Source organism: Aotus nancymaae, unplaced genomic scaffold (assembly GCF_030222135.1).
Source record: "Aotus nancymaae isolate 86718 unplaced genomic scaffold, 86718_ANA_hifiasm-v0.15.2.pri h1tg000076l, whole genome shotgun sequence".
Taxonomy (NCBI): Eukaryota; Metazoa; Chordata; class Mammalia; order Primates; family Aotidae; genus Aotus; species Aotus nancymaae.
The window spans coordinates 13054581-13078981 of NW_026988491.1; the positions used below are offsets into that span (position 1 = coordinate 13054581).

General features: G+C 47.4%; 2 protein-coding genes across 2 annotated transcripts; one reads left to right on the forward strand and one right to left on the reverse strand.

The window, feature by feature from the left end:
• The first annotated feature begins 6104 nt into the window (after nucleotides 1–6104).
• Nucleotides 6105–8588, forward strand: TOMM22 (translocase of outer mitochondrial membrane 22). Its single transcript, XM_012458965.3, has 4 exons — nucleotides 6105–6231; nucleotides 6460–6578; nucleotides 7036–7153; nucleotides 7859–8588. Exons 1-4 carry the CDS (start codon nucleotides 6115–6117, stop codon nucleotides 7931–7933), a joined length of 429 nt encoding a protein of 142 aa, XP_012314388.1. The 5' UTR covers nucleotides 6105–6114; the 3' UTR covers nucleotides 7934–8588.
• Nucleotides 8589–9654: 1066 nt separating this feature from the next.
• Nucleotides 9655–22664, reverse strand: JOSD1 (Josephin domain containing 1). The gene is made up of 4 exons (XM_012458964.3): nucleotides 22002–22664; nucleotides 13061–13189; nucleotides 12700–12894; nucleotides 9655–11776 (listed from the first exon to the last, which is right to left on the reverse strand). Exons 1-4 carry the CDS (start codon nucleotides 22184–22186, stop codon nucleotides 11677–11679), a joined length of 609 nt encoding a protein of 202 aa, XP_012314387.1. The 5' UTR covers nucleotides 22187–22664; the 3' UTR covers nucleotides 9655–11676.
• Nucleotides 22665–24401: the final 1737 nt, after the last annotated feature.

Genomic DNA, 24401 nt, shown 5'->3' on the forward strand with positions numbered 1-24401 from the left:
CCCTCCTGCTTCATGGAGTTGGGACTGGCCAGGAGCTGGCAGGGACCTAGTGGTTGGTGTGAGAATTTGTGCCTTAGGCAGTGTGAGCTGGACTTCCCTGGCAGGAGGAGAGAATCCAGCTCCTGAAGTCAAGTGGGAAGGAACTGAGGGAGTGGGGACATGGAGCCCAGGGCTTTAGACTGGGGGCAGGCTACTATGGTTAGCCACTGCTGAATGCCTGGTACATGCCTGGCACGAGGCTCCTTTGCTCGCACTGTCTCATTTCCCCTTCAGCTCAGCCCTGTGTGGCAGGGGCTATCATCCACATCCGTCTGCAGAGAAGGAAACACTCTGGGAGGTTCAGATACTGATCAAGGACCACACAGTGGAAGTTGGAGCCTGAGTCACAGCCCACTGTGAAAGAGAGGAGCTAGGGGCAGCCTCAGAGGGAGCTGCTGTCTGCAGTCCATCCTTACCACTGGCAAAGCACTCTACGTGGGGGATGGATCAAAGGGCATATTTGTAGCTCCAACCCATAACCTTACTTTCTGATACAGGAGAGAATGTTTAATACAGAAGAAATTGGAAAAGGATCCACATACATGGTAAATCTTCAGATGCAGATAATAGGAGCAATGGAGTTTGCTTATGCCTCGGCTGGTTATCACTGGGGACCCTTTGTTAAGTACTCCCGATGCTGGACACCTCATTCTCAGGACAATTTTTCAAGTTTGTTGTCCCCATCCCCGTTTTTTAGATGAAGAAACCAACCCAGCAGGGTGACACAGTGGAAGGGGTGGAGCTGATACTGAAACCCTGGGCTTCATGTGGACACATTTGGTTGTCACAATGATGTGGGTCCCCTACCATCACCACCATTAGGACCTAAACACCCTGTGGTAGGAGGGGCAGCTCTGCAGTGAAGAAGGAATTTATTTTGAGTGAGCAGGGAAGCAAAAGTCATTGTTAGGAGCAGAGAAATGCTATGATCCAACTGCGGGTTTGAAAAGGCGCTGTGTGTGGTGATTCATACCTGTAATCTCAGCACTGTGGGAGGCTGAGGTGGGTAGATTGCTTCAGTTTAGGAGTTCAAGACCATCCTGGACAATATGGTGAAACCTCGCCTCTACCAAAAATACAAAAAAAATTAACTGGGCATGGTGGCTTGTGCCTGTGGTCCCTGCTACTTGGGAGGCAGAGGTGGGAGGACTGAGTCCAGGAGGCAGAGGTGCGGTGAGGTAAGATCGTGCCATTGCACTCCAGCCTGCTGACAAGAGTCAGACCCCATATCAATCAAGAAATCAATAAAAATAAAAGGATCCCTCTGGTGGCTGTGTGGTGAGAACAGACTGAAAGAGGCCAGGCCTGGCCCAGGGAGGCCACAGTAGATGAGGTGAGGTGGTCTGATTCTAGATAAGACTTGAAGGTAGAGCCTACTAGTGTTTGCTGATGGATTTGGGGTATGAATCAAGGACACTCCTATTAATGAAAGTCTTTAGGAGAAAAGGAAAATAAAATCACTAATCACCACACTAACCCTGTTTTCTTCAGTAAGGTGTTTTGTTTTTCTTGAGACATTATATACTTTCAAATCTAAATAGAGCCAGATATATCCTTCAGGTTCTGGCTAGAATTCTTCATCCTCAAAAACTTTATTGGCCAGGCGCAGTGGCTCATGCCTGTAATCCCAGCCCTTCAGGAGGCCAAGGAAGGATTGGGTGAGCCCAGGGGTTTGAGACCAGCCAGGGCAACATACTGAGACACTATCTCTACAAAAAAAATTTAAGTTAGCCAGGCGTAGTGATACACAACTGTAACCCCAGCTACTTTGGAGGTGGAGGTGGGAAGATCCCTTAACCTGGGCGATTGAGGCTTCAGTGAGCCAAGATTGTACCACTCTATTCTCCAGGCTTTGTGACAGGGCAAGACACTGTCTTGTTAAAAAAAATTTTAAAGGGCCGGGCGAGGTGGCTCATGCCTGTAATCCTAGCACTTTGGGAGGCTGAGGCAGGCGGATCACAAGGTCAGGAGTTTGAGACCAGCCTAGCCAAAGTGGTGAAACCCCGTCACTATTAAAAATAAAAAAACTAGCCAGGTGTGGTGGCAGGTGCCTGTAATTCCAGCTACTCCAGAGGCTGAAGCAGGAGAATCGCTTGAACCCGGGAGACAGAGGTTGCAATAAGCTGAGATCACACCACTGCACTCCAGCCTGGGCAAAAGAGCAAAACTTTAAAAAAGGTCCTGGCACGGTGCCTCATGCCTATAATCCCAGCACTTTGGGAGGCAGAGATGGGAGGATCACCTGAAGTCAGGAGTTGGAGACCTGCCTGGCCAACATGGTGAAACCCTGTCTCTACTAAAAATACAAAAACTAGCCTGGTGTGGTGGTGGGCACCTAATCTCAGCTACTAGGGAGGCTGAGGCAGGAGAATCGTGTGAACCCAGGAGGCAGAGGTTGCAGGGAGCTGAGACTGCGCTACTGCCCTCCAGCCTGGGCAACAGCACAAGCCTCCTATATCAAAAAAAGAAAAAAGCTTAAAGCTTCTGTGGGAAGAGGGAAGAAATGAGAGCAAGTGGGATGAGAGGCAATAATCGGAGGAAGTCTGAGTTTGAGTCCTTGCAAGGGGAACTGTGCGCACAACAGGACAGGTGAGGGTTACTGTGCACTTTTTAATGGGAGGGGCTTACAGCTTTCATAGGATTCTCCAAGGGACCCATGCCCCAACCCCTAACTAAGAGCTTGCTGACACCCTTGTCCACTGCTGTCGTCCTGGCGAGTCTCACATGCCCTCTCTGCTGCTGAGCCTTCCTCTGGAAGCCTTCAGCAATGCCTCAGCCCTCTGGTTTACCTCTCTCCCCAACCTTTAAATGTCTGATTCCATAGGGCTCTGTCTTCTGTTCTCACTCTGCCTATTCTTTTTTTTTTTCATGGAGTCTCACTCTGTTGCCCAGGCTGGAGTGCAGTGGCGCAATATCGGCTCACTGCAAACAACTCCACCTCCCGGTTCAAGCGTCTCCTGCCTGGGCCTCCTGAGTAGCTGGGATTACAGGCGCCTGCCACCAAGCCTGGCTAGTTCTTGTACTTTTAGTAGAGATGGGGGTTTCACCATATTGGTCAGGCTGGTGTCAAACTCCTGACCTCAAGTGATCCATCTGCCTCAGCCTCCGAAAGTGCTGGGATTACAGGTGTGAGCCACCTCGCCTGGCCACACTCTGCCTTTTCTAGATCATCTCATCTCCTCCCAGTTTTGAATACTCTGCATTGCATGATTTCCAATATTTTTTCTTATCCCTTGGAAATTCTACAATTGTTGAAGGAGCTCTTTCATCCTTAAACAGGTTTTTAAAAAAAATCATGTGTTGCTCTTATGAATATAAACAACATTCATTGGTTTTCCTAAAACTTCTTTATATTAACATTGCTAATGACTTTCCATTTGGAGTCACTGCACTTTGGGAGGCCGAGGCCAATGGATCACCTGAGGTCAGGAGTTTGAGATCAGTCCGGCCAATGTAGTGAAACCCCCTCTCTACTAAAAATACAAAAAAATTAGCCAGGCATGGTGGCACACACCTGTAGTCCCAGCTACTTGGGAGGCTGAGGCAGGAGAATCGCTTGAGCCCATGAGGTTGCAGTAAGCTGAGATCATGCCACTGCACTCCAGCCTGGGCGACAGAGCAAGACTCCATCTCAAAAAAATAAAAAATAAATAAATAAATTTATATCTGCATACTTTCTGACCAGCTCACCTATTTACTAGAAATCTATGTACAATGCCTTAGTTTCCTCATTTCTAAATTGGGGATAACAGTGCCTACCAGAGTGAGTTGCTGTGAAGATTAAATGAAGACACGCTGCACTCACCCACACCCACAGGCGCCAGAGCGCCTGGTACTTAAGTGGTATCTCTTACCTTTGTTTGGTACATTGGGAAGATTTACCTGATGTCTTCCCAAACCACTAATTTATTCTCCAAGACACTAATTTATTCCTACCAATTAACATATGGCTCAGGAGAATGAAACTGGATTAGTGTTTCCCAAAGTGTGACTCCAGGGAGATTTGTTAAAGTGCAGGTTTCTAGGCAGGGTCTGAGGAAGGGCGTCCTGTCCACGAAGGTGGCAGAGAAGCCCCTAAAACAGTCCAAGAAGCAGGCCAAAGAGATGGACAAGGAAGATAAAGCTTTGGTCCTGGCCACAGGCAGAATTAAGAAATCTGGCAGCTGGGTGCAGTGGCTCATGTCTGTAATCCCAGCACTTTGGGAGGCCGAGGTGGGCAGATCACAAGGTCAGGAGTTCGAGACCAGCCTGGCCAATATGGTGAAACCCTGTCTCTACTAAAAATACAAAAATTAGCCAGGTGTGGTGGGCAGCTGTAGTCCCAGCTACTCGGGAGGCTGAGGGAGGAGAATCGCTGGAACCTGGGAGGTGGAGGCTGCAGTGAGCCAAGATCATATCATTGCAGTCCAGCCTGGGTGACAGAGTGAGACTCTGTCTCAAAAGAAAAAAAAAAAAGAAAATAAGAAATCTGATAAGGAGGGGCACAGTGGCTCAGACCTGTAATCCCAGGACTTGGGGAGGCTGAGGCAGGTGGATTGCTTGAGCCCCGGAGTTCGAGACCAGCCTAGACAACATGGTGAAACCCTGTCTTTATATATATACATACGTATATATACATACACACACACAATATATATAATATATAAATATATATAGGCCAGGCGTAGTAGCTCACGCCTGTGATCCTAGCACTTTGGGAGGCTGAGATGGGTGGATCATTTGAGGTCAGGAGTTCAAAACCAGCCTGGCCAACATGGTGAAATCCTGTCTGTACTAAAAATTAAAAAAAAAAATTAGTGAGGCATAGTGGTGTCTGCCTGTAATCCCAGCTACTTGGGAGGCTGAGGCAGAAGAATCGCTTCAACCTAGGAGGTGGAGATTGCACACTGCACTCCAGCCTGGGTGACAGAGTGAGATTCCACGTCTAAACAATAAAAATAAAATTATATGTATTTATATATAAATTAGCTGGGTGTGGTGGTGGCACTCACCTGTGGTCCTAGCTACATGGGAGGCTGAGATGGGATGATTGCTTGAAACTTGGAGGCAGAGGCAGAGGTTGTAGTGAGCAGAGGTCAAGCCACTGCACTCCAGGGGGAAAAAAAAAAAAAATCTAAATAATCTGTCAAAAGCGAGCCGTTCCACTGTTTTTTGTGCCTGCAGTGATGGTGCCCTGACTCCATTCGTGTTTAAACATCAGGATTCCTGGCCACATCTTTGAACCAGGGAGGTGGAGGCAGCAGTGAGCTGAGAGATCATATCACTGCACTCCAGCCTGGGTGACAAAGCGAGACTCTGTCTAAAAAAAAAAAAAAAAATCCTATACTAGAATAAAGTGTTGTCTTGGAGCCTGTTGTACATTTAAGAATAAACTTTAAAAGAAAATACGAGGCTGGGCGCGGTGGCTCACGAGGTCAGGAGTTCCAGACCAGCCTGACCAACATGGCAAAACCCTGTCTCTACTAAAAATACAAAAATTAGCCGGGCGTGGTGGCCGGCACCTGTAATCCTAGCTACTGGAGTGGCTGAGGCAGGAGAATCGCTTGAACCCGGGCGGCGGAGGTTGCAGTGAGCGGAGATTGCGCCATTGCCCTCCAGCCTGGACGACAGAGCAAGATTCCCGTCTCAAAAAAAAAAAAAAGGAAAAGAAAATACAGTGGCTCATCATCTCTTCGAGTTGTTTTCACTCAGCAAGTAAAACCAGCCCAGAATCTTGCCAGAGTCAGCCCTTTGATCTTTGTTCTACCCTAAACTCTTATCATCTGGAATTGAATCAACTCATTTGAAAAAAAGAAAAATCAAGCAGTTTCTGGGCTCACCCTAAACCCGCTGAACAGAATGACTGCGGTGGCACCCCGGAACCTCTCACAGGCCTCCCAGCTGCTGCTAATGCCCACTGAAGCCCGGACGCCCGGGTAAGGCCAAGGCTGCAGGACTGGCTGCGGCCGCTGGAGGACCCGGGGCTAGAGGGCGCCGCTCTCTCTCGGCTCGCGCCTCGGCTCTCGGAAGAGCGGCTCTGTCCGCCGTTCGGCTGCGCTCGCCTCCTCCTTTCCGCTTCCGGTGTACTCTACAGCCATGGCTGCCGCCGTCGGTGCTGCCGGTGCAGGGGAACCTCAGTCCCCGGACGAATTGCTCCCGAAAGGCGACGCGGAGAAGACTGAGGAGGAGCTGGAGGAGGACGACGACGACGAGGTACTAGAGGCTCGCGGGGTGCGGGGCGGGAAGCGGTCCTGCTTGTTGGTGTGGAATCCGCGTGGTACGGGATCCGAGCGAAGCTGCTTTTCTGGGAGGCGGGGTTAGGCCCCCCCCCCGGGCCCGGGGGTGCCCTAGCTCCAGTGGGTTCGACGGCTCCCAGCGCCGCAGCGGGGCCGGGAATGGATGCCGCTTTTTCTTGTAAGACCCGCGCCTCCTCCACCACAGCTAGATGAGACCCTGTCGGAGAGACTCTGGGGCCTGACAGAGATGTTTCCGGAGAGGGTACGGTCCGCGGCGGGAGCCACTTTTGATCTCTCCCTCTTTGTGGCTCAAAAAATGTACAGGTAAGGAATGAGGCAAAGGCATTGGGTACGTGCATGGGATGACCGCGGTGCTGTGAAAGAACACGGGGTTTGGAAGCAGGAGACCTGGGTTGAGTGACCTTGGGCTTGTTGTACCCTAACCTTTCTGAGTCTCAGTTTCCTCTTCTGTAAAATGGGGATTCTTAACTGGCAGGGGCGTTGTGGGGGTTATTTCAGATTGTTGAAGATAATAAGGAGCTTTGTAAGAACTAAGGAGAATGTTAAAACCGCCATCACTAAACAGCTACCACAGCTGCTCCTTCTGTCTCTGGTAGGAGTATGGTTCGAGGAGTGGGTAGAATACGTTTACCAAAAACATTGGCATATGTAATGTGAGAGTTTTGGTTATTGGGTAGTTTTTCCCTGTTTTGTTTGCGTGTCTTCATGCTCTTTGAAGCATGAAGCTCTTTGAAAACCCTTTGGGGGTTTTCCTCTGCAGGTTTTCCAGGGCAGCCTTGTGGATTGGGACCACTTCCTTTATGATCCTGGTTCTTCCCGTTGTCTTTGAAACTGAGAAGTTGCAAATGGAGCAACAGCAGCAACTGCAGCAGCGGCAGGTGAGCCCAGAGCCTGGGCATTTTGCCAGTGATGGAGACGCAAGTTATTTCTCTGATAACTTGGAGACGCAAGTTATTTTTCTAATTGTCTTCCATGAAACCTCATGTTTTTCCTTGGATGGTGAGGGTAGGGGGCATGTTTTCCGGATGATTCAAGTGCATCACATTTATTGTGCACTGAATTTCTATTATTATTACGTTGTACTATATAATGAGATAACTCCATAATGTAGAATCAGTGGGAGTCCTAAGCTTGTTTTCCTGCAACTAGACAGTCTTATCTGGGGGTAATGGGAGACAGTGACAGATCATCAGGCATTAGATTCTCAAAAGGAGTGTGCAACCCAGATCCCTCTCATACACTGTTCACAAGGGTTTGTGCTCCTATGCGAATCTAATCCTGCTGATCTGACAGGAGACAGAGCTTAGGTGGTCATGTGAGCAATGTGGAACAGCTGTAAACACAGATGAAGCTTCTCTCCTTGCCTGCTGCTCACCTCCTGTGTGGCCTGGCTTCTAACAGGCCATGGACCAGTGCCAGTCCATGGCCCAGGGATTGGGGACTCCTGTTCTCGAACCTGGGTTGACCAACAGTTAATGTGTGGTGGGGATTGGGATCATGCCTATGCTCTTTCAGGTGCCTGACGGTGAGAATAACATCTCAAGGCCTGTATGATGCCTTACACCGCTCCTTTTCTTTTCCAGATACTTCTAGGGCCTAACACAGGGCTCTCAGGAGGAATGCCAGGGGCTCTACCTTCACTTCCTGGAAAGATCTAGATTGTTACTGCTCTTTGAGCTGTCTTGGTGGGAGAAGTTTGAAATTCAGTAGTGTTTGAACTGCTGATTATTTGGATTTTTTTCTTTAAACTTTGGCACATTGATCTATCTAAACCTGGTGGAGAGAATTCTCCCCATATTGTCTCATGGAAAGACTCAACTTGCAACTGTGCCCTCCACGCTATCCTGACTTGCTTCTGTCTTCACTCTGATACCAGAGTGCAGCCATGCAGACGGTTATTCCAGCTCTGGCCACCCCACTCCTTTCACCAAATTGCTTCTAACTGGAAGATCTCACTTTCCCCTTGTGGGGTAGGAACCGATGCCAGTGGGAGAGATGTGCCCCTATTAACGACTGCCTTTTTTTTTTTTTTTTTTTTAAAGAATAGAGCTGTTGGGGAGGGACATGCACACAATGTGAAAGAGACAAAATGCATTACACCTGTAGTGTAAAGTGGCCACTATGAATTCCTATGTATAAGAGGAGGGAGGCTGCAGCTTCAGCCACAGAATGGGGACTATGGAAGACAGGGCAGGGGCTGATTTTCTCTGCACATTTTGGCTGTTAGACCTGGGTATGTGGGTTTAAAAAACCAGAAGTTAGTGCTCACTTTTTGTATTTAAATATTAAAAATGATTCCAACTGAAAGTGTCATCCATGTGCTTGTGATAAGTACCTTGAAATGAGACCAGAGGGTCAGAGACACATACTGTCCCTCACATTTCCTCTCACCTAAACCAGCAGCACCTCCATCTTAGCAGTCACCCCATAGGCCCAAATTGTTTCCAAAAGTGAAAAAAATCATTTTTAGCCAAGTATTTCATAGCAATCTTTACCCTGAATTTAGGCAGTCACTTTGAGATCCATCAGCCTAAAATAAAGGATTGGGTCCATGTACTTCTTCAGTGTATAATGACACTGTAATTATAAAGCATTTGTAGAGAATAACATTTATTTCTGCAGAATTGGGACAGATTTTTTTTTTTTTTTTTGGCCTGAGACCAGGTCTCACCGGAACAAAGTGGTGTCATCTGGGTTCACTGAAGCCTCTATCTCCCAGGCTCAGGTGATCCTCCCAACTCAGCCTCCTGGGGTAGCTAGGACTACAGGAGCATGCCACCACGCCCAGCTAGTTTCTTATATTTTTGGTAGAGTCAGGGTTTCGCCATGTTTCCCAGGCTGGTCTTGAACTCCTGAGCTCTAGCCATCCACCCACCTCTGGCATCTCAAAAGTGTTGGGATTACAGGTATCAGCCACCACGCTCAGCCAGAGTAAGCCTTTTATGTGAGTTATCAGATCAGTCAACACTAGACAATTTAGGAGGTGGTATTCCCATTTTACAGAAGAGGAGACAGCCACAGAAAGGTAATTGCTCAGGCTGCAAAGTTAAGTGCTAGACCTGGATTCCAATCCAGGCAGTCCAACTACAGAATGCTGCTGCTGTGCGCTTAGGATGGTGAAGCTGGGCCCAGGCCCTCTGTGCAGATGTATAGTCTTTCACGTGTTAACTAGGGAAAAACACGAGTCCCCAGTGTGGTACAAACTTGTAGTTACCTGGATTCTTCATTGTCAAGCTTAATTTTAATAAAATAGACTGAAAAATGTCTTGGGGACATCTTTTGAACCAAATCCCATTTCAGCAACGATTCTGTCTGGAATTCTCAGGTAAAGATTTAATCAAAGCACGGTATGTCTAAAAGATGACATGCTGGCAATGAATTCCTTTTAAAACAGGATCATACTAAAGTTTATTTTTCTTCCTGTGCACAATTAGAGAATTCAGGCAGACAAGACATACGGAGTTTTCCATTTTTAATATTTGGTTAAACAAAATACATCTTTTGTAAACAAACCCAGCACAAGGCCAACAACAAAAAGGGATAAAAGCAAGAAAAAAAAGCCTAGGGTTGCCCCTTATTGGGCATCAGGGTCAGGCCTGCTCACTTCCTTGAAGGAAGTGGGGCTTTTTGCCCTTGGGCATCAGCATGGGTCCCTGTTCCTAAGCACCAGAATTGGATATGAACAGAGAAACCAGCCCTGAAATGTTTAAGCATCTTTGCATATCCCATTGGCTCATGGACTCCAAGTGCATGGGGACTCTGAAGTGCCATTTGCACAGGCCCAAGCGGATTTGTGGAGAGGAGTTTCCTCCTCTTCCCAAGAAATGGCTTACTATCTCTGACAGTGCCAGTGGCCCCAAGGTCCTGCTTGTGACAATCAGCAAGGTTGGCTGTAACGTCTGGCTGGTGGTGGTTGGAATGTCATTGTGCAGGGCGGGAAGAGCTCCCTGTGGCGCCAAGCAGGTCTGGTGTAGAAAATGGTGCAGAAGAGACTGCGGCCAGTTGCTGAGAAGACACAATGCAGTAGCCGCTTGGTGGCCTGTTACTCAGCATTAAAAAAAAAACGGCTTTGTTGGATTGAAGATACATGTGCAGAAAAAGTGCTGGTGTAAACATGCACTCCAGTCACACGGGGAGAACACCTCAGCTTCACCCCGTTAAGCTTGCTCAGGATCAACATGCAAGCCCCAGGCTGGCTTTGCTGCTGGAGAGAAGTCTGGCCAATGGGGCAGCTCTCAGTACCTGCCAAGACCATCGATCTGAGGGCCAGTGGGTCACCCCTGCTTGCCCAGCTGCCTCGAGGCAACCACATCCACTTTGGAGACATGTGTGTGGTATGATACTTATTTCTCCTCTTGTTTTCCAAAGTTACAAGAGAAAAGTGGCCTACAACTATTTCAAGAGGTAGGGGCAGGTTGAACTTCCACTGATATATAAAGAAAACGACAGGAAGATGACAAACCCAGGTCCTGTTGCATCCACAACACATAGAACCACCCAACTTGGCACTATAGTGACAGCCTCCGAGCCTAGAACATCTACTGAATTCTGGCTGCTCCTACTCTGAGAAGCCTGTCTTCACAATACTTTCCTCACCCAACTCTGCCCCAAATTAGTGGAATTTAATGTCAAAGGCAGACTTTTTTTTTCTGATTTTGCCAGTGTGACTAAACTGGGAAAACTGCTTTTTGGCTTCTCTTGTCCCAGAGCCTCCTAAATCAATGTTGTGAAGTGGTAGAGACAACACTGAAGAAAGCGAGCCACCGCATGGCTGTACCAGATTGGCTTTAGCCACATCCTGTTAGGTATCTATCTTACTCAGCTCACGCTAGAATATTAGTGTGGAATATTAGAGAACTTTTCATTATAAAACTCCACGTATGGCCATAAACCACCCTTACACCTCGGGAGAAGGGTTGGAGAAGCATGCTGAACCGCTGCCAGAGTTTTGGGACATGGTTTCCTGAGAGATCTTTATGCTCTGGCGCCTTCAAACCAGTCCCATGGGGTTTGTATGCGTTACCTTCAGACCCAGACAGGATGGAAAGTGGAGGCAGCATCTCTAGGTGAGTCTCAAGCATCAGTGACAACTCAGCAGAACACCTGTGTCAAGTCCTCACAGAAAATGGAAAATAAGCTAGGATTCCCTCCCCGCTCCACTTTCTCCTCTGTCTCTTAAGCAAAACAAGGGTTTGTGACTGCTGGCCTTGAGTGCACAGAGCTCCTACCTTCCTTGCCCAGGAACAAAACACTGGGTAGTTCTTACAACAGTCCACACGTCTGTCCTATTGCACTGTCAGATCTGAAGGGGAAAACCCGATGAGACATTTGGGGAAGCAGCAGGGGCAGACCCACTGCAGAGGCGACAGCACGTCACAGACACTGAAGGGGCTGAGCTGCATTACACATCAGTCCTCCAGCTCTGACGGGCCTCCACCTCTTCTGGTACCACCAGCAGGAGTTCACAGTTCTTTCCTCGTAAATGGTGTTTTAGAAACTTCCTATGGAAAAAGGAATAGAGAAAATAAAATGCTAGTGAGTTGCAAATTCCAGTCTCAGGACCACAAAGTCACCAGAAACCTCACTATACCCTTGGCGGTCCTAAAAACATTCCTGTAGTCATCTGGTTTTGGAGATTTGGTTACCCCTCCAATCTGTCTGCTTAAAATGCCAACCTAAATTTTTGCTCATCCTTGTAGTTACTGCCAACAGTGGCTGGTTCTGTGACTAACAGTACCCAAAGTACTATAAAGGACTTTTTCTTTTTTCGGAGACAGTTTCACTCTTATCTCCCGGACTAGAGGGCAATGGCATGATCTTGGCTCACTGCAACATCCTCACTGTGATTCTCCCGCCTCAGCCTCCTGAGTAGTTGGAATTACAGATAGGTACCCAACATCATGCCTGGCTAATTTTTGTGTTTTTAGACAGGGTTTCACCATGTTGGCCAGGCTGGTCTCAACCTCCTGACCTCGTGATCAACCTGCCTTGGCCTCCCAAAGTGCTGGGATTACAGACGTGAGCCACTACGCCCAGCCTCTAAAGGACTTTTACAAATGCTCTTCTTTGGTCCTAGGGAAATTCAGTCCTCCCTGGCCTGAATGAATGTCTTCCTTTCTATGAACTGGCAACTACACTGTCTCACTTGTCTTCAATGGAGAGAACGTTACAATGCCAGCCCCGCCAGACCAGAAGGCCAGTATCCCAGGCTGTGCATCTTCCCTACCAAAAGGACTTAAAAGTACTGATGGACCATAGAAGATTAAGGTCAGGTCTGAGACTCTATGATTCTAAGTAAAGCAGGGAGAGAATCCAAGGACACAGGAATTTCACTGCCTTTGTCAAATAACCAGAGATGAGCTCCGTGTCCCCAACATAAGAAATGAAGGAGCCCAGCACCTTGGCCACAACAGATGCCGATTACCTGAGCTCACTCTCGCCTCCAATCCACTCGGGCATCTTGAGTTTGGAGTCGAGGTTGTAGTAGGCCCCTCCTACCTCTCGGACACAGATCCAGTGCTGCCTTTTGAGGGGCAGCTTCAGTGGACCCCAGCATAGGCTGGAGGGCAGATTCATGATGAAGCCCATGACGTTAGTGAGGGCAATGACACCGACATCCCTGCAGAGGAGAAATGGTGATAGGCTCTGAGGCAGCCCACTTCCCAAGGTTCTCTGGCTGTAATACCACAACTGGCTACCTCCCCACTCATGCCATGAGCCCAAGTACTAAAAGCTTATACCACAACCGTGCTGTTCTCCACGAAGTTAAGCCTGATTCAGATTACCTGCGCTTGTCCCACCAAACAGCTTCATAGCCTTTGGTTTGAAGTGCTGCCATAATGACATTCACATCGTAGTTGCCATTTCCCAGCATGCTCTTCTTGTGAGGTGTCACCATGGTGTTTGGAGACAACCTACCAATGTGAAAAGAGGAGGGCTGAGACGTGCTGGGCGGGCTAACCCCTCCTGGCCCTGCACCGCCAGGGACAGAAAGCACTTTACATCACTGCCCCTGAAGTTAGTTTCCCCACATGCAAGTGCAATGTCACCAGCTTCTACCTAAGTATTTTGTAAGCATTCCATGAAGGAGCCTCACTTATGAAATCTGCCGCCTACGGCAGCCTTTCTGCAGTCTTCCTCCTGATCTGATCTTCCTGCCTCATGCAAGCCTTTTTATAAATATTGGAAAATAGGATTCAATATTTTCATTTGCATGGATAGTAATTGCTGTCACTCCTGCTTTCTGTTTAAGGCCTGTAAACTTGGTAATCATTAATCATTAAATACTCAAAGTACTGAGGTCGATGTTAAACTGGAATGCATGGCCCACCTAAGGCATTCTGTGTGCGTGTGTATGTGTAGTACATGAACAAATTTTTCTTAAAATACCCAATAAATCAACTGAAGAAAAATATTCTGTGCCAGGAAAACAAAACTCAGCTGCAGCACTGGTTTGCCCACCCAGCTTGAAGCCATTTACTTCCAGGTTTCTTTAGCCAGTCTGTATTTCAAGACAAGGTCCATATGAAGGCATTTCTAATCCTATTATATTACTTTTATGAACTTGTTAAGCCAGGAGCTGAGGAAAGGCCATTTTGAAGGAAGGGTTCAAAGGGCATACCTTTGACCTTCGTGTGAAGGGGAGAAAGGGAAATGTGGTGAGTTCCTCAGGGCATAAAGTGTATGTTCAATAGGCTACTAGATGCCATCTCCAGAAAATAATCAAGACTTTAGGCCAAGGATGTTAACTTTACAAAACTTAAGAAATCTTGTAAAGTGTTGTTGTTTTTTTTTTCCTCTGAGATGAAGTCTTGTGCTGTCACCCAGGCTGGAGTGCAAAGGAGTGATCTTGGCTCACTACAACCTCCGGAGAGGCCTTTTCTTGGCCACCCAACCGTAAGTTTCTCCCCGTCACTACCTCACATCAACCTTTTGATTTAACTACAATCCTCTGTCACTAGCAGACGTGTTTCTCATTGGTCTGTTTTTCTACACTAGACTGACAGCGGGGGCAGTGACTATCCTGTTAACTACATTGCTAGGGCCTAAAGAGTGCCTGGCACATGACAGACGCTCAAGGTATGTTTGCTGAAATACTAAGTGTTTATTTTTGTTATCCCATCTCTTTCCATGTAATCGTTAGTAACTGACTCTTAAAAGGGCTTACATGCTCATCTCCAGGGCTAGCAAAGAAATCTGCAACTGGCCGGGCGCAGTGGCTTACACCTGTAATCCCAGCACTTTGGGAGGCCGAGGTGAGTGGATCACCTGAGATTTGGAGTTTGAAACCAGCCTGACGAACATGGAGAAACCCTGTTTCTACTAAAAATACAAAAATTAGCCAGGCATAGTGGTGCATGCCTGTCATCCCAGCTACTTAGGAGCCTGAGGCAGGAGAATCACTTAGGCATGAGAGAAGGAGATTGTGGTGAGCAAAGATTGCGCCATTGCACTCCATCCTGGGCAACAAGAGCGAAACTCTCTCTCAAAAAAAAAAAAAAAAAAAAGAAATTTGCAACCAAACTTTATCTTGCTTGTAATAACTATCATTTATTGAAGACCTCTGTGCCAAGCACTATAAGGTGCTTTAATTTGTATTTTATTTAATCTTCACAATAAACCTATGATGATATGAATCATTTCTATCGTATAGATGCATAAAACTGAGGTTTGGTGGTTTTAACTGACCTGCCCATAAAAGCACTTACAAGTGACAGTACTAGGATTCAAACCTGGATGTACTTGAATCCAAAGATATGCTTGCTGTTTTTTTGTTTATTTTTATTTTTTTACTGTGCCCCTCAGCCCCATGCTTGCTGTTTTACAGCAAGGATCCAAGAATCAGAGTAGGAGAGGGTAGGGGCTTGAAAAGAGGAGAGGCCAGCTAAGTCCCTGAGGACTGGGGCTGAAACAGCTTAAAAAAACAAAGGTTTGGATGGCCATGGGATTACAGATTACATTTGTAATCCTAGCACTTTGGGATGCCAAGGCAGGTGGATCACCTGAGGTCAGGAGTTTGAGACCAGCCTGGCCAACATGATGAAACCCCATCTCTACTAAAAATACAAAAATTAGCAAGGCGTAGTCGCAGGCACCTGTAATCCTAGCTACTTGGGAGGCTGAGGCATGAGAATCATTTGAACCCAGGAGGCGAGACTGCAGTGAGCTGAGATCACATCACTGCACTCCAGCCTGGGCGACAGAGCGAGACTCTCTCTCAAAAAACAAACAAACAAAAAAAAAAACAAAAAAGAGAACACATATGAAAGAAGGCCTAGCTCAAGATATAATTGGTTCCTTTCTCTTTACCAAATTTCTAATAGCTTCTCATTCCTTTCAGTGAAATCTCCAACCCGTACATAAATGAAGGCTCCAACAAGGAAAATGCTGAGTCTTCCACCTCATTCACTATCTAACTCCTTACCAGGCTCAAACCTAAGAGCAGCACTTCCCAAGGGTGCTCATGGAGATGCCAGTTCCATGGTCATTAACAGAGGATCCCAGAAGGCATCCAATACAGTTACAGCTGAATGAACCAAGTAGGTAAATGGGTTTCCTGCAGAGTTCTTGGGAGTCCCTAACTTGCTAATTTTTACCTTGAGTCTCAAGAAAAGGGGGTTATAAAATATGCTTCAGTTCCCAAACACATTTGACAACAACTTTGTTTTTTTTTCTATTGTTAACAAGTGTTTGGTATTTTCTCATCACAGCTTTGTTTTGAGGTGCACCTCACAGGACTATCGTTCCAATAATCTTTCTTCTCTGTCCTTCATCTTCTGTCTTGGATTCAATTCTTTCCTGTCTATATTCCCACTCCACCTCCCTCCTAACCAGAGGCTCCTCACTTCACACCTGGACTTTTGAAACAGATTCCTAAATTTGATCACCTTGCTTCCAAACGTTCCTTCCACCAATTCAGACTCTTGTTCCTGCCACATTCACCAAGGCATCATTTCACTTCCCCTTGTATAGGAACTGACAATGGTACCAACTGCCTATCTGGCCAGTTCTACACCTCCCAACCCTACTTGGCCAGCTGTATCCCTCTCACTAGACTTAGTGCACGTTAGGCACCAAGATCATATGGCATTTATTCTATTTTTCTTCCTCTGTCACCTAGGCTGGATTACAGTGGTATGGTCATAGCTCACTGTAGCCCCAAACTCCTGGGCTCAATTGATCCTCCTGTCTCACCCTCCCTCTTGAGCCACTGTGCCTGGCAGCCTTTATTCTTTTATCCTATTTCCATTCCAAGCCAAATCCTACAGCTTCTTCAAGTTCAACCTCACACCCTATCTTTTTCCATAGGATCTTCCCTGGATCCTCTGTGAAAAGGGAGGGAGTGAGGACCATACATATCTGAGTTCATTTCCAAGCACCATCAACCCTAACTATGAGATTTATTCTCCATGCCTATTACCTTGCCTGTAAAAATGGGAATGATTACTATTTCACAGGACAGTTGGAGAATTCAGTTATTTTATATATGTTCAACTAAACACTAAATCCCTGAATGGCTCTTTACTTTATATCCCTCACAGGTAGGCACTGGCAACTCAATAAACGTTGGGCAATTTGATCACTACAGGAAATGTTGAGAGTAGCTTCCATCTCATTCTAGAGGAATGGTTATTTGAATAAGTGGGGCCCACCCAGTGTACTCATCACACCAGCACTTGTTTTGACTTTAACAGTAATCAAGTGTGTTAGCTGCTTTTATGGGCTTTATCACTTCCAGCCATCTTGAGATACCGTAAATATGGAAGCTGAGGTGCAAAGGTTATGGTGACTTGCATAGTCAGGCATAGCTGGTTGAGTGGGAGGGCTAGGATTCAGCCTCTACCCTAAGACAATACAGAACAGTGCTCTGGATATTTCAACACACCAGTCCCACTGAGTTCCACGAGATCCTGTTGATTCCAGTGGCAAGTATTCTTGAGACTCCTTGGCAAACTCCTGGTCAGGACTGTCTTAATGATTCCCATAGAAATTCTGGGCTATAAAGTGAGCCTCTCACTTCTGTCATCACAGCCAGAGGTTAGAGCCCTGAGATGTGAAGTAATCCACAAGTGAGAAGATGGGCTGTAGTCCAGGTCTCCCCTACTGTCTGTGTCCTCAGGTAAGTCCCTGTTCCTCTCTTGTGATTTCCACTGTGTCTGACTATGGTGATGATTTTGGATATTAATGAAAAGGGAGATGAGAGACATTTCATCAAGATTCTTTTCCCCACTCTAATTCTTTCTTTCCTTATCAGATGTGAAGAAATGTGACATTAGAAAATATGGCTCAGAACTTCCTAATGTTTCTAAATCAGGCATGGGTCAAAGAGCTAGGCACATATTAGTAATCTGTAGGTGTGAGCTATTATTACTATGTGTTTGCCTAGCCCTTGGACAACATAATTCAAGTCTCTAGAGGTTAATACTTAACAACTTTTCTGTTATCATCACCATACTTTAAAATTAGCCCCTTCCACCTGATCAGGAACTGTGTAATGGGGAGGCTGGAATACTCATCCTCTGTGGTAGAGAATGCTAGTTTTTGCCTAGATTTTTTTTTTTTCTTTTTTTTGGATAGGTTCTTGCTCTTTTACCCAGGCTAGAGTGCAGTAGCATGAATATGGCTTACTGCAGCCTCAACCGCCTGGGCTCAAGCCATCCTCCCACCTCAGCCTCCCAAGTAGCTGGACTACAGGTGCGAGTCCCCATGCTCAGCTAATTTTTAAATTTTTTGTAGAGATGGGGGTCTCACTATGTTGCCTAAGCTGGTCTCAAACTCCTGGGCTGAAGCCATCCACCCACCCTGGCCTCCCAAAGTGCTGGGATTACAGGCATGAGCCACAAGCCCAGCCCTGGTTAAATTTTAATATTAAATATCCTATTTAGGAGAGAAATGCATAGCTAGATGCAAGAATCTGATCACTGAAAAACTGGGATGAGTCTAGTGAAAATGTTTTAGGCCTGAGGACTTGCAAAACAACCTAGCAAAGCTGCCATCATATAATTTGATTTCTATGGCTCTTTTTTTCAAACCTTAGGCACATTTTTTTTTCCTGTTTTTTTGAAAGACAGAGTCTCACTGTTGCCCAGGCTGGAGTGGCAAGATCTTAGCTCACTGTAACCTCTGCCTCCTGGGTTCAAATGATTCTCCTGCCTCAGTTTCCTGGGTAGCTGGGACTACAGGCATGCACCACTACGCCCAGCAAATTTTTCTGTTTTTTAAGGCCGGGTGTGGTGGCTCACGCCTGTAATCCTGGCACTTTGGGAGGCTGAGGTGGGCGGATCACCTGAGGTCAGGAGTTTGAGACTAGCCTGACCAATATGGTGAAACCACATCTTTCAAAAAAAAAAAAAATTTTTTTTTTCTATTTTTTAGTAAAGATGGGGTTTCATTATATGTTGGCCAGGCTGGTCTCAAACTCCTGACTTCAAGTGATCCACCCGCCTCTGCCTCCCAGAGTGCCAGGATTACAGGCATGAGCCACCACACCTGGCCCACATTCTTTATATGAAATGATGAGATCAAATTTCTACATCTGTAATATATACACTGATGACACCTGCCCAGTTTATCTTTTCTCCAATTTCACAGGTTGAAAACAGATCCTTTTAAACAAATGACCTCTTTTTGCAGATGTTACCACTATGTTGAAATCCTGGACCAAGCCTGACACACCTGACTCCTCTCCTCCCTGTCCTCCTTGCCGCCATGTTGAGTCATTAGCTCAGCTCTGAGTTCCTATTCATTTCTAAGCATGAATCATCTCATATCCACAACTCTCTTGAAACTCCACCCTGCTTTTGTATTTGCTTCTTTTATCTGGCTAAAATTCAACTGCTAAGATGAACTTCCTCTCAACAAATAGCGCTTATCAACATTTCCCTCCCATTTCTACCATTCACTAGCCACACTTCAAAACAGCATAGAATTATACCCACTAAGATCCAAATTGATCATCTTTTCATTTTAATTGCTCTGAATGCCAGGGTTCTAACTTCACTTAAATCTAATCTCAAGGCCTGGTTAAAGTATAGCTCTGAGATGTGCTTTTCAGGGGCTGAGGCCTGTTCAACTTGTTTTCTTTATGGTGCCTTTGCAGTGCCTGGCACTCCGCAGGCAGCTAGTCAATGTTTGTTTAAAAAATTCCATCTTCTCTCCTCACTTCTTCTCCTTTTGCTTTTTTCTCTAGATTCCGTTCTCACTTGTTTATTTTTTGTTCCTACCTACTCAATATATTCTTTCAATATAAAATACTCTATGCAGAATCCCACTTCTGGAGTGGGGACAGAATACATGCCCTTATGTGCTGGCTTGCCGGCACTTTTTTGATACTTACATTATGATGCTAGAATCAAGGAGTGCAGTACAATTTGCTAAAGCTTTAAAAGGAATAGGACCTTGGTTCCATGCAGGCATTTAGCAAACATTTAGCATTCTATCATTCAGGAGAACACAGCTGAGAAACTCCTGTTATTTGCCACACTTGACGAGCACAGTCCAGAACTTCAGCACTGGCCCAACTCGGCAGCTGGAGGAACAGCTACTGATGGTGCAACTCTACAGGCCTTTCCAGTACTTGGGAAACAGAAGAGCAGTTAGTGGGGCAGGTTCTAGAGTCACAAAGGGTGGGGCCAAATCCTGCCATCAATAGCTGTGAACTCTCTTGTGAGGACTGAGTTAACAAAAGTAAAGCACTCAGAATGGTGCTTTGTACTAAGTGTTCATGTGTATTGGGGATCTCATCATTATTCCCACAGTCAGATCAGGGGCCAAATGTACAGAAGTGAAAATTTTTCTACCAGAGTGTGACTGGATATAGAGAATCTTGTTTCTGGAATTTATTTCCTAGTGGGTGAAAAGGGAAATCGCCTCAACTGCATCCTAGTTTCCTAAGATCACTGATAAGGTTGTTGCAGGATTGTTCGTACAGATCACAAAGTATCAAAAAGTATCAAGCACAGTTAGGTACTCACCCTGAGTCCTTTCCTTCTCCCTAGTTTTAGATTAGGAAATAATTTGCAAATATCTGGTTAGGAGAAATACTAATGGCTGGTCAAAAGAAAGCAGTCCAATGTACTGGATCCTCCTTTCAGTGACATGATCTGATGATCTGAGACAAATGATCTTATCTCCCAGCACCCCAGGTCCTGCAGAGTCAACTCTACTTGCTGCCAGATAATGGCCATGATGCAAACAACGTATTTGCTCTGCTAAGGCATTACTCTGGTTACTACTGGCATTGGAAAATAATTACTCTCATTATAGTTTTGTCTGCATATGGAATTAACATTCTTTTAAGAGTAGGCCTCTGGCTCTTTCAGGGCAAATGATCCCTACCTGTGTTTTTACAAATCACCCCAAATAGGTTGCTTCCAGCTGTAATTCTGGTCCCTATGTGGCAATAATTTCATTTACAAGCTAAAAGAGTAAGAAAAACGTCTTCTGGAAATGCCAATATGCACTGCTCAAAGAATGCTTGAGCTTTTCTGCAATGAGGACTGAGTGGGCCTAACCCTTTCTAGTTGGGGTCATCAGGCAACATCACCACCAGAGTTGCTATGGACCGCAGACATGCTGTTGTGTTCATCAAGACATGACAGAAGTGATTCTCAAAACCTTTAATAAAGCAATTCTAGAAAATCAGAGCAAAGAGAAAAAAGCTGAACTCATTTTTTTTTCCCAAGACCTGTCACCCAGGCTGGAGTGTAGTGGTGGGATCTTGGTTCACTGCAACCTCCACCTCCTGGTGCAAGTGATTCTCCTGCCTCAGCCTCCCGAGTAGCTAGGGCTACAGGTATGCGCTACCACACCCAGCTAATTTCTGTATTTTTAGTAGAGACAGGATTTCACCATGATGGCCAGGCTGGTCTCAAACTCCTGAACTTAGGTGATTCCACCTGCCTTGGCCTCCCAAAGTGCTGGGATTACAGGTGTGAGCTACAGTGCTTGGCCAAAAGCTGAACTTCTATTAACCTGTGGAGTTCCATTTGTTCTAAGTGGGTTAGAAAGACCATCTAGAATAAAGGAAAAAGAGGAGGGGATCCAGAGTCAGCTTCAAATTATAGCTTTGCTATCTATTTAGAAGCTATTTGGACATATTACCTCACCTTTCTGGCTGTTTATCAGTAAAATACAGGCAGTGAGATGACTGCTAGGAGGGCTACACACAGCAATGTACGAAAAGCACCACTGCCAGCACCTGGCCTCACAGAAATGCTGAGCACTGTGTACACATCTTGCTTGTGGTACCCACTACATTCAACCTTTGATGACAGGTGACTGAATGTGTACGTATCTTGTCCCACTTCTAGATTGTAAACTCCTCGGCAGCAGAACTTTAGAGGCATTAAACATAGTGGTCAACAGCATACTTAAAAGAATTCAACCCAGCTCCAAGTCTTGTTACCTTGGGCAAAGTATTGAACTAAATGCTGCCTTCATCATTAAAATGGAAATAACTCCAGGTATTAACATGTCTTCCATGGGACTCCTGAGCAGATCACTCAAGAAAACACAGCAGAGGCTATGAGCACTGTGCTTAGCCCACAGTATGTGCCAGATAAATGGTAGTAATTATCTTTTCCTGTCGTGTGTCCCTTATACCTGCTAATGGCATCTAGCTAATACCTACAGATTTGAAGGTTGATAAAGCTGAGAGATTGACCCACCCACAGAAATCCAGAAATATCAGTAAGTATCAAGATGCCAAGGAGAAGGGTCCCCTACCTCTGGAAAATCTCTTGCAGCGTATCCCGGGTGAAGGCATTGCTGTCCTGGAAGACGTTATTGAGGGCGTGGAGGGCACAAAGCTCCCTGCGCTGTTTCTCATGGTAGATTTGTGGGGGTGCTGCCTGGGGCAGCTCCAATGATTCAGATTTGGCCTTGTCTCCTTTCCATGGCACACAACTCATGTTTTTTCTTTTAGGTTCCAGAGATGGCTAAAAACACCCCACTCTTCCCTCCAGAGGAAGAATGTAAGCTTCTCAGTCCTTTCAGGATTCCTGAGGTCCACCTTATTCTCTGGTGTCCATGATTTATGCTTTGTCACTGGGAGAAAAGATTGGAATCAAAAGGAAAAAAAAACCCACCTCTTCTCTCTTCTCAATAGAAAAATAACTTTTGGATTAGTTTTATTTTGCTACCACTGTCAAAGTGCAGAATTTAGAAAATAAAAAACCCATAAAATGTAAAACCTTGTTTCCCTTTCCCCACCCTTCCCTCCCACCCCCCTCCAAAAATCCCACGATTTTCTTGCTGTTTCCCTCTGCAAATGCCAGGCCTCAAAGCAGGAGGACCGAACACAATCGGTCACATCGCTCCTTTTCTTCCATTTCTTTCGAATCACGACGCCACTGATTCGGGAGACAATGCCTGGATGGCTGATAAAGCGCAGGAGTAGAGTAGCTAGCGCGGGCCGGCGGGCGTGGGATCGCGGGCCGCGCGGGGGCCTCGGGGGCAGCCCTCCATCCCCTCGGGTGCGCTGGGGCCCGCAGGGCGCGGTTCCCTCGGAAGGCCGCGGACCCTCGCCCTCTGGCCGCGGCCCTGCGGAGAAGACAACTCCGGTCAGCGGCGAGCGGGTGCGGGAAGTGCGCGTCGAGGCCGGCCCCTGCCCGAGGGAAGGTTCCGCGCCGCGACGGCCAGGCCCGTGAGGGGTGGGGCCGTACAGTCCGCCTAGCACTCCCGGGCTCCTGCCCGCCCGCCTCGCCGCCCCTACCCCAACCTCCCGGCCCGTCACGTGAGCGCAGGCCCAGACGCCCTACCGCCGCGCCCCCGGCTGCAGCCCTCACTGCCGCGAGGACTGCTCGCCGCCGGCCGCCCCTCACCGCCGCCGGCCTCCACCTGGAGTGCGGGCCGCCAACTGGGCCGCGCGGGCGGGCGCGCGCACCTGAGCCCGACGTCAGCGGTCCCCTCCCGGCGCATGCCCCGGAAACGCCCTCCCGCGCCGTCCCGCTCCTCCCCGCCGTGGCGTCACGGCTGACGTCATCGAAGCCGGCCTGCGAGCAACGGACACCTGGCGAGTCCGGGCGCAGATGAGGGGTTGGGGTGTTGCTGGGGCCTCCGGTGTTGGGCTGCGGAGCTCGGCGGCGGCCGGCAGGGCTGGGGTCTGGCTGCTCGGCTCGGCGCTGTCCCGGGCGGGGCGGCCTGAGGGAGTCCTGCCAGAACGCCCGCCTGCCCTTCTCCCGGGTATGGGCGTTGTTCCGGGGCGGCCGTTAGGCCAGCCGCTACTGTCCGCGGCTCTCCGCACCCCTCCCCTCTCTGGGCCGGGCTTCTCGGCCGAGCGTTCTTGCTCGCTCTGCGTTGACCATTTTATGTGTGGCTAACGCGCCGCTCACCAGGGGGGATTTCGAAGCACCTGATTCAGTCGAGCGCAAATTGCCTTGTTTAGTGCGCCCGACCGCGCCGCGCTGTCCAGGGAGCGCCAAGGGTAGGTGCCTCGCTGGGAGTCACATTTCAAGTGCGAAGGAGAATCCTGTTGCAGTCCCTTGGTGTCGCATTTGGGTTCACTACACACAAGCCACTGTCCTATTGCCTTGGGGCTCCCGCTCTTCTCACCGTGGCTTTCCTCTCTGCATAGACATCAGCGCGAGATATATCGAAGCGCATTGTGTGCGTTGTCGGGAAAAGGCGAACTACTCACAGTCTCACGTGGATTTCATTATTTTTTCTCTTTACCTACTCTTAGGGTGCGTGGTAGGCATCATTATCCACCTTAGTTTCCCTTCTTTTGGGTTTTTCATAAAACTGGAAAAACAGGAAGAAATCGCACTTCAAATTTAGTCTTTATTTTTTGGAGGCGGGGTTTCACTCTTGTCGCCCAGGCTGGATTGCAATGGTGCGATCTCGGCTTACTGCAGCCTCCGCCTCCTGGTTCAAGCAATTCTCCTGTATCAGCCTCTCCGTAACTGGGATTACAGGCGCGTGCCAACATGCCTGGCTAATTTTTGTATTTTTAGTAGAGACAGGGTTTCACCATGTTGGCCAGGCTGGTCTGGAACTCCTGAGATCCACCCGCCTCTGCCTCCCAAAGTGCGTGAATTACAAGCGTCAGCCACCACGCCCGGCCTAAAGTTTTATTTTTGAGACAGGGTCTTGCTCTGTTTCCCAGGCTGGAGTGCAGTGGCGTGA

Excerpts from the sequence above, each read along its gene's own strand:
- TOMM22 (XM_012458965.3), top strand. The coding sequence starts at position 6,115 with ATGGCTGCCGCCGTCGGTGCTGCCGGTGCAGGGGAACCTCAGTCCCCG. Across the intron at positions 6,232-6,459 it reads AGGAGGACGACGACGACGAG|CTAGATGAGACCCTGTCGGA; the intron begins GTACTAGAGGCT and ends CCTCCACCACAG. Across the intron at positions 7,154-7,858 it reads AGCAACTGCAGCAGCGGCAG|ATACTTCTAGGGCCTAACAC; the intron begins GTGAGCCCAGAG and ends TTTCTTTTCCAG.
- JOSD1 (XM_012458964.3), bottom strand. The coding sequence starts at position 22,186 with ATGAGTTGTGTGCCATGGAAAGGAGACAAGGCCAAATCTGAATCATTG. Across the intron at positions 12,895-13,060 it reads GTTTGGTGGGACAAGCGCAG|GGATGTCGGTGTCATTGCCC; the intron begins GTAATCTGAATC and ends TCTCCTCTGCAG. Across the intron at positions 11,777-12,699 it reads GGAGGCGAGAGTGAGCTCAG|GAAGTTTCTAAAACACCATT; the intron begins GTAATCGGCATC and ends CTTTTTCCATAG.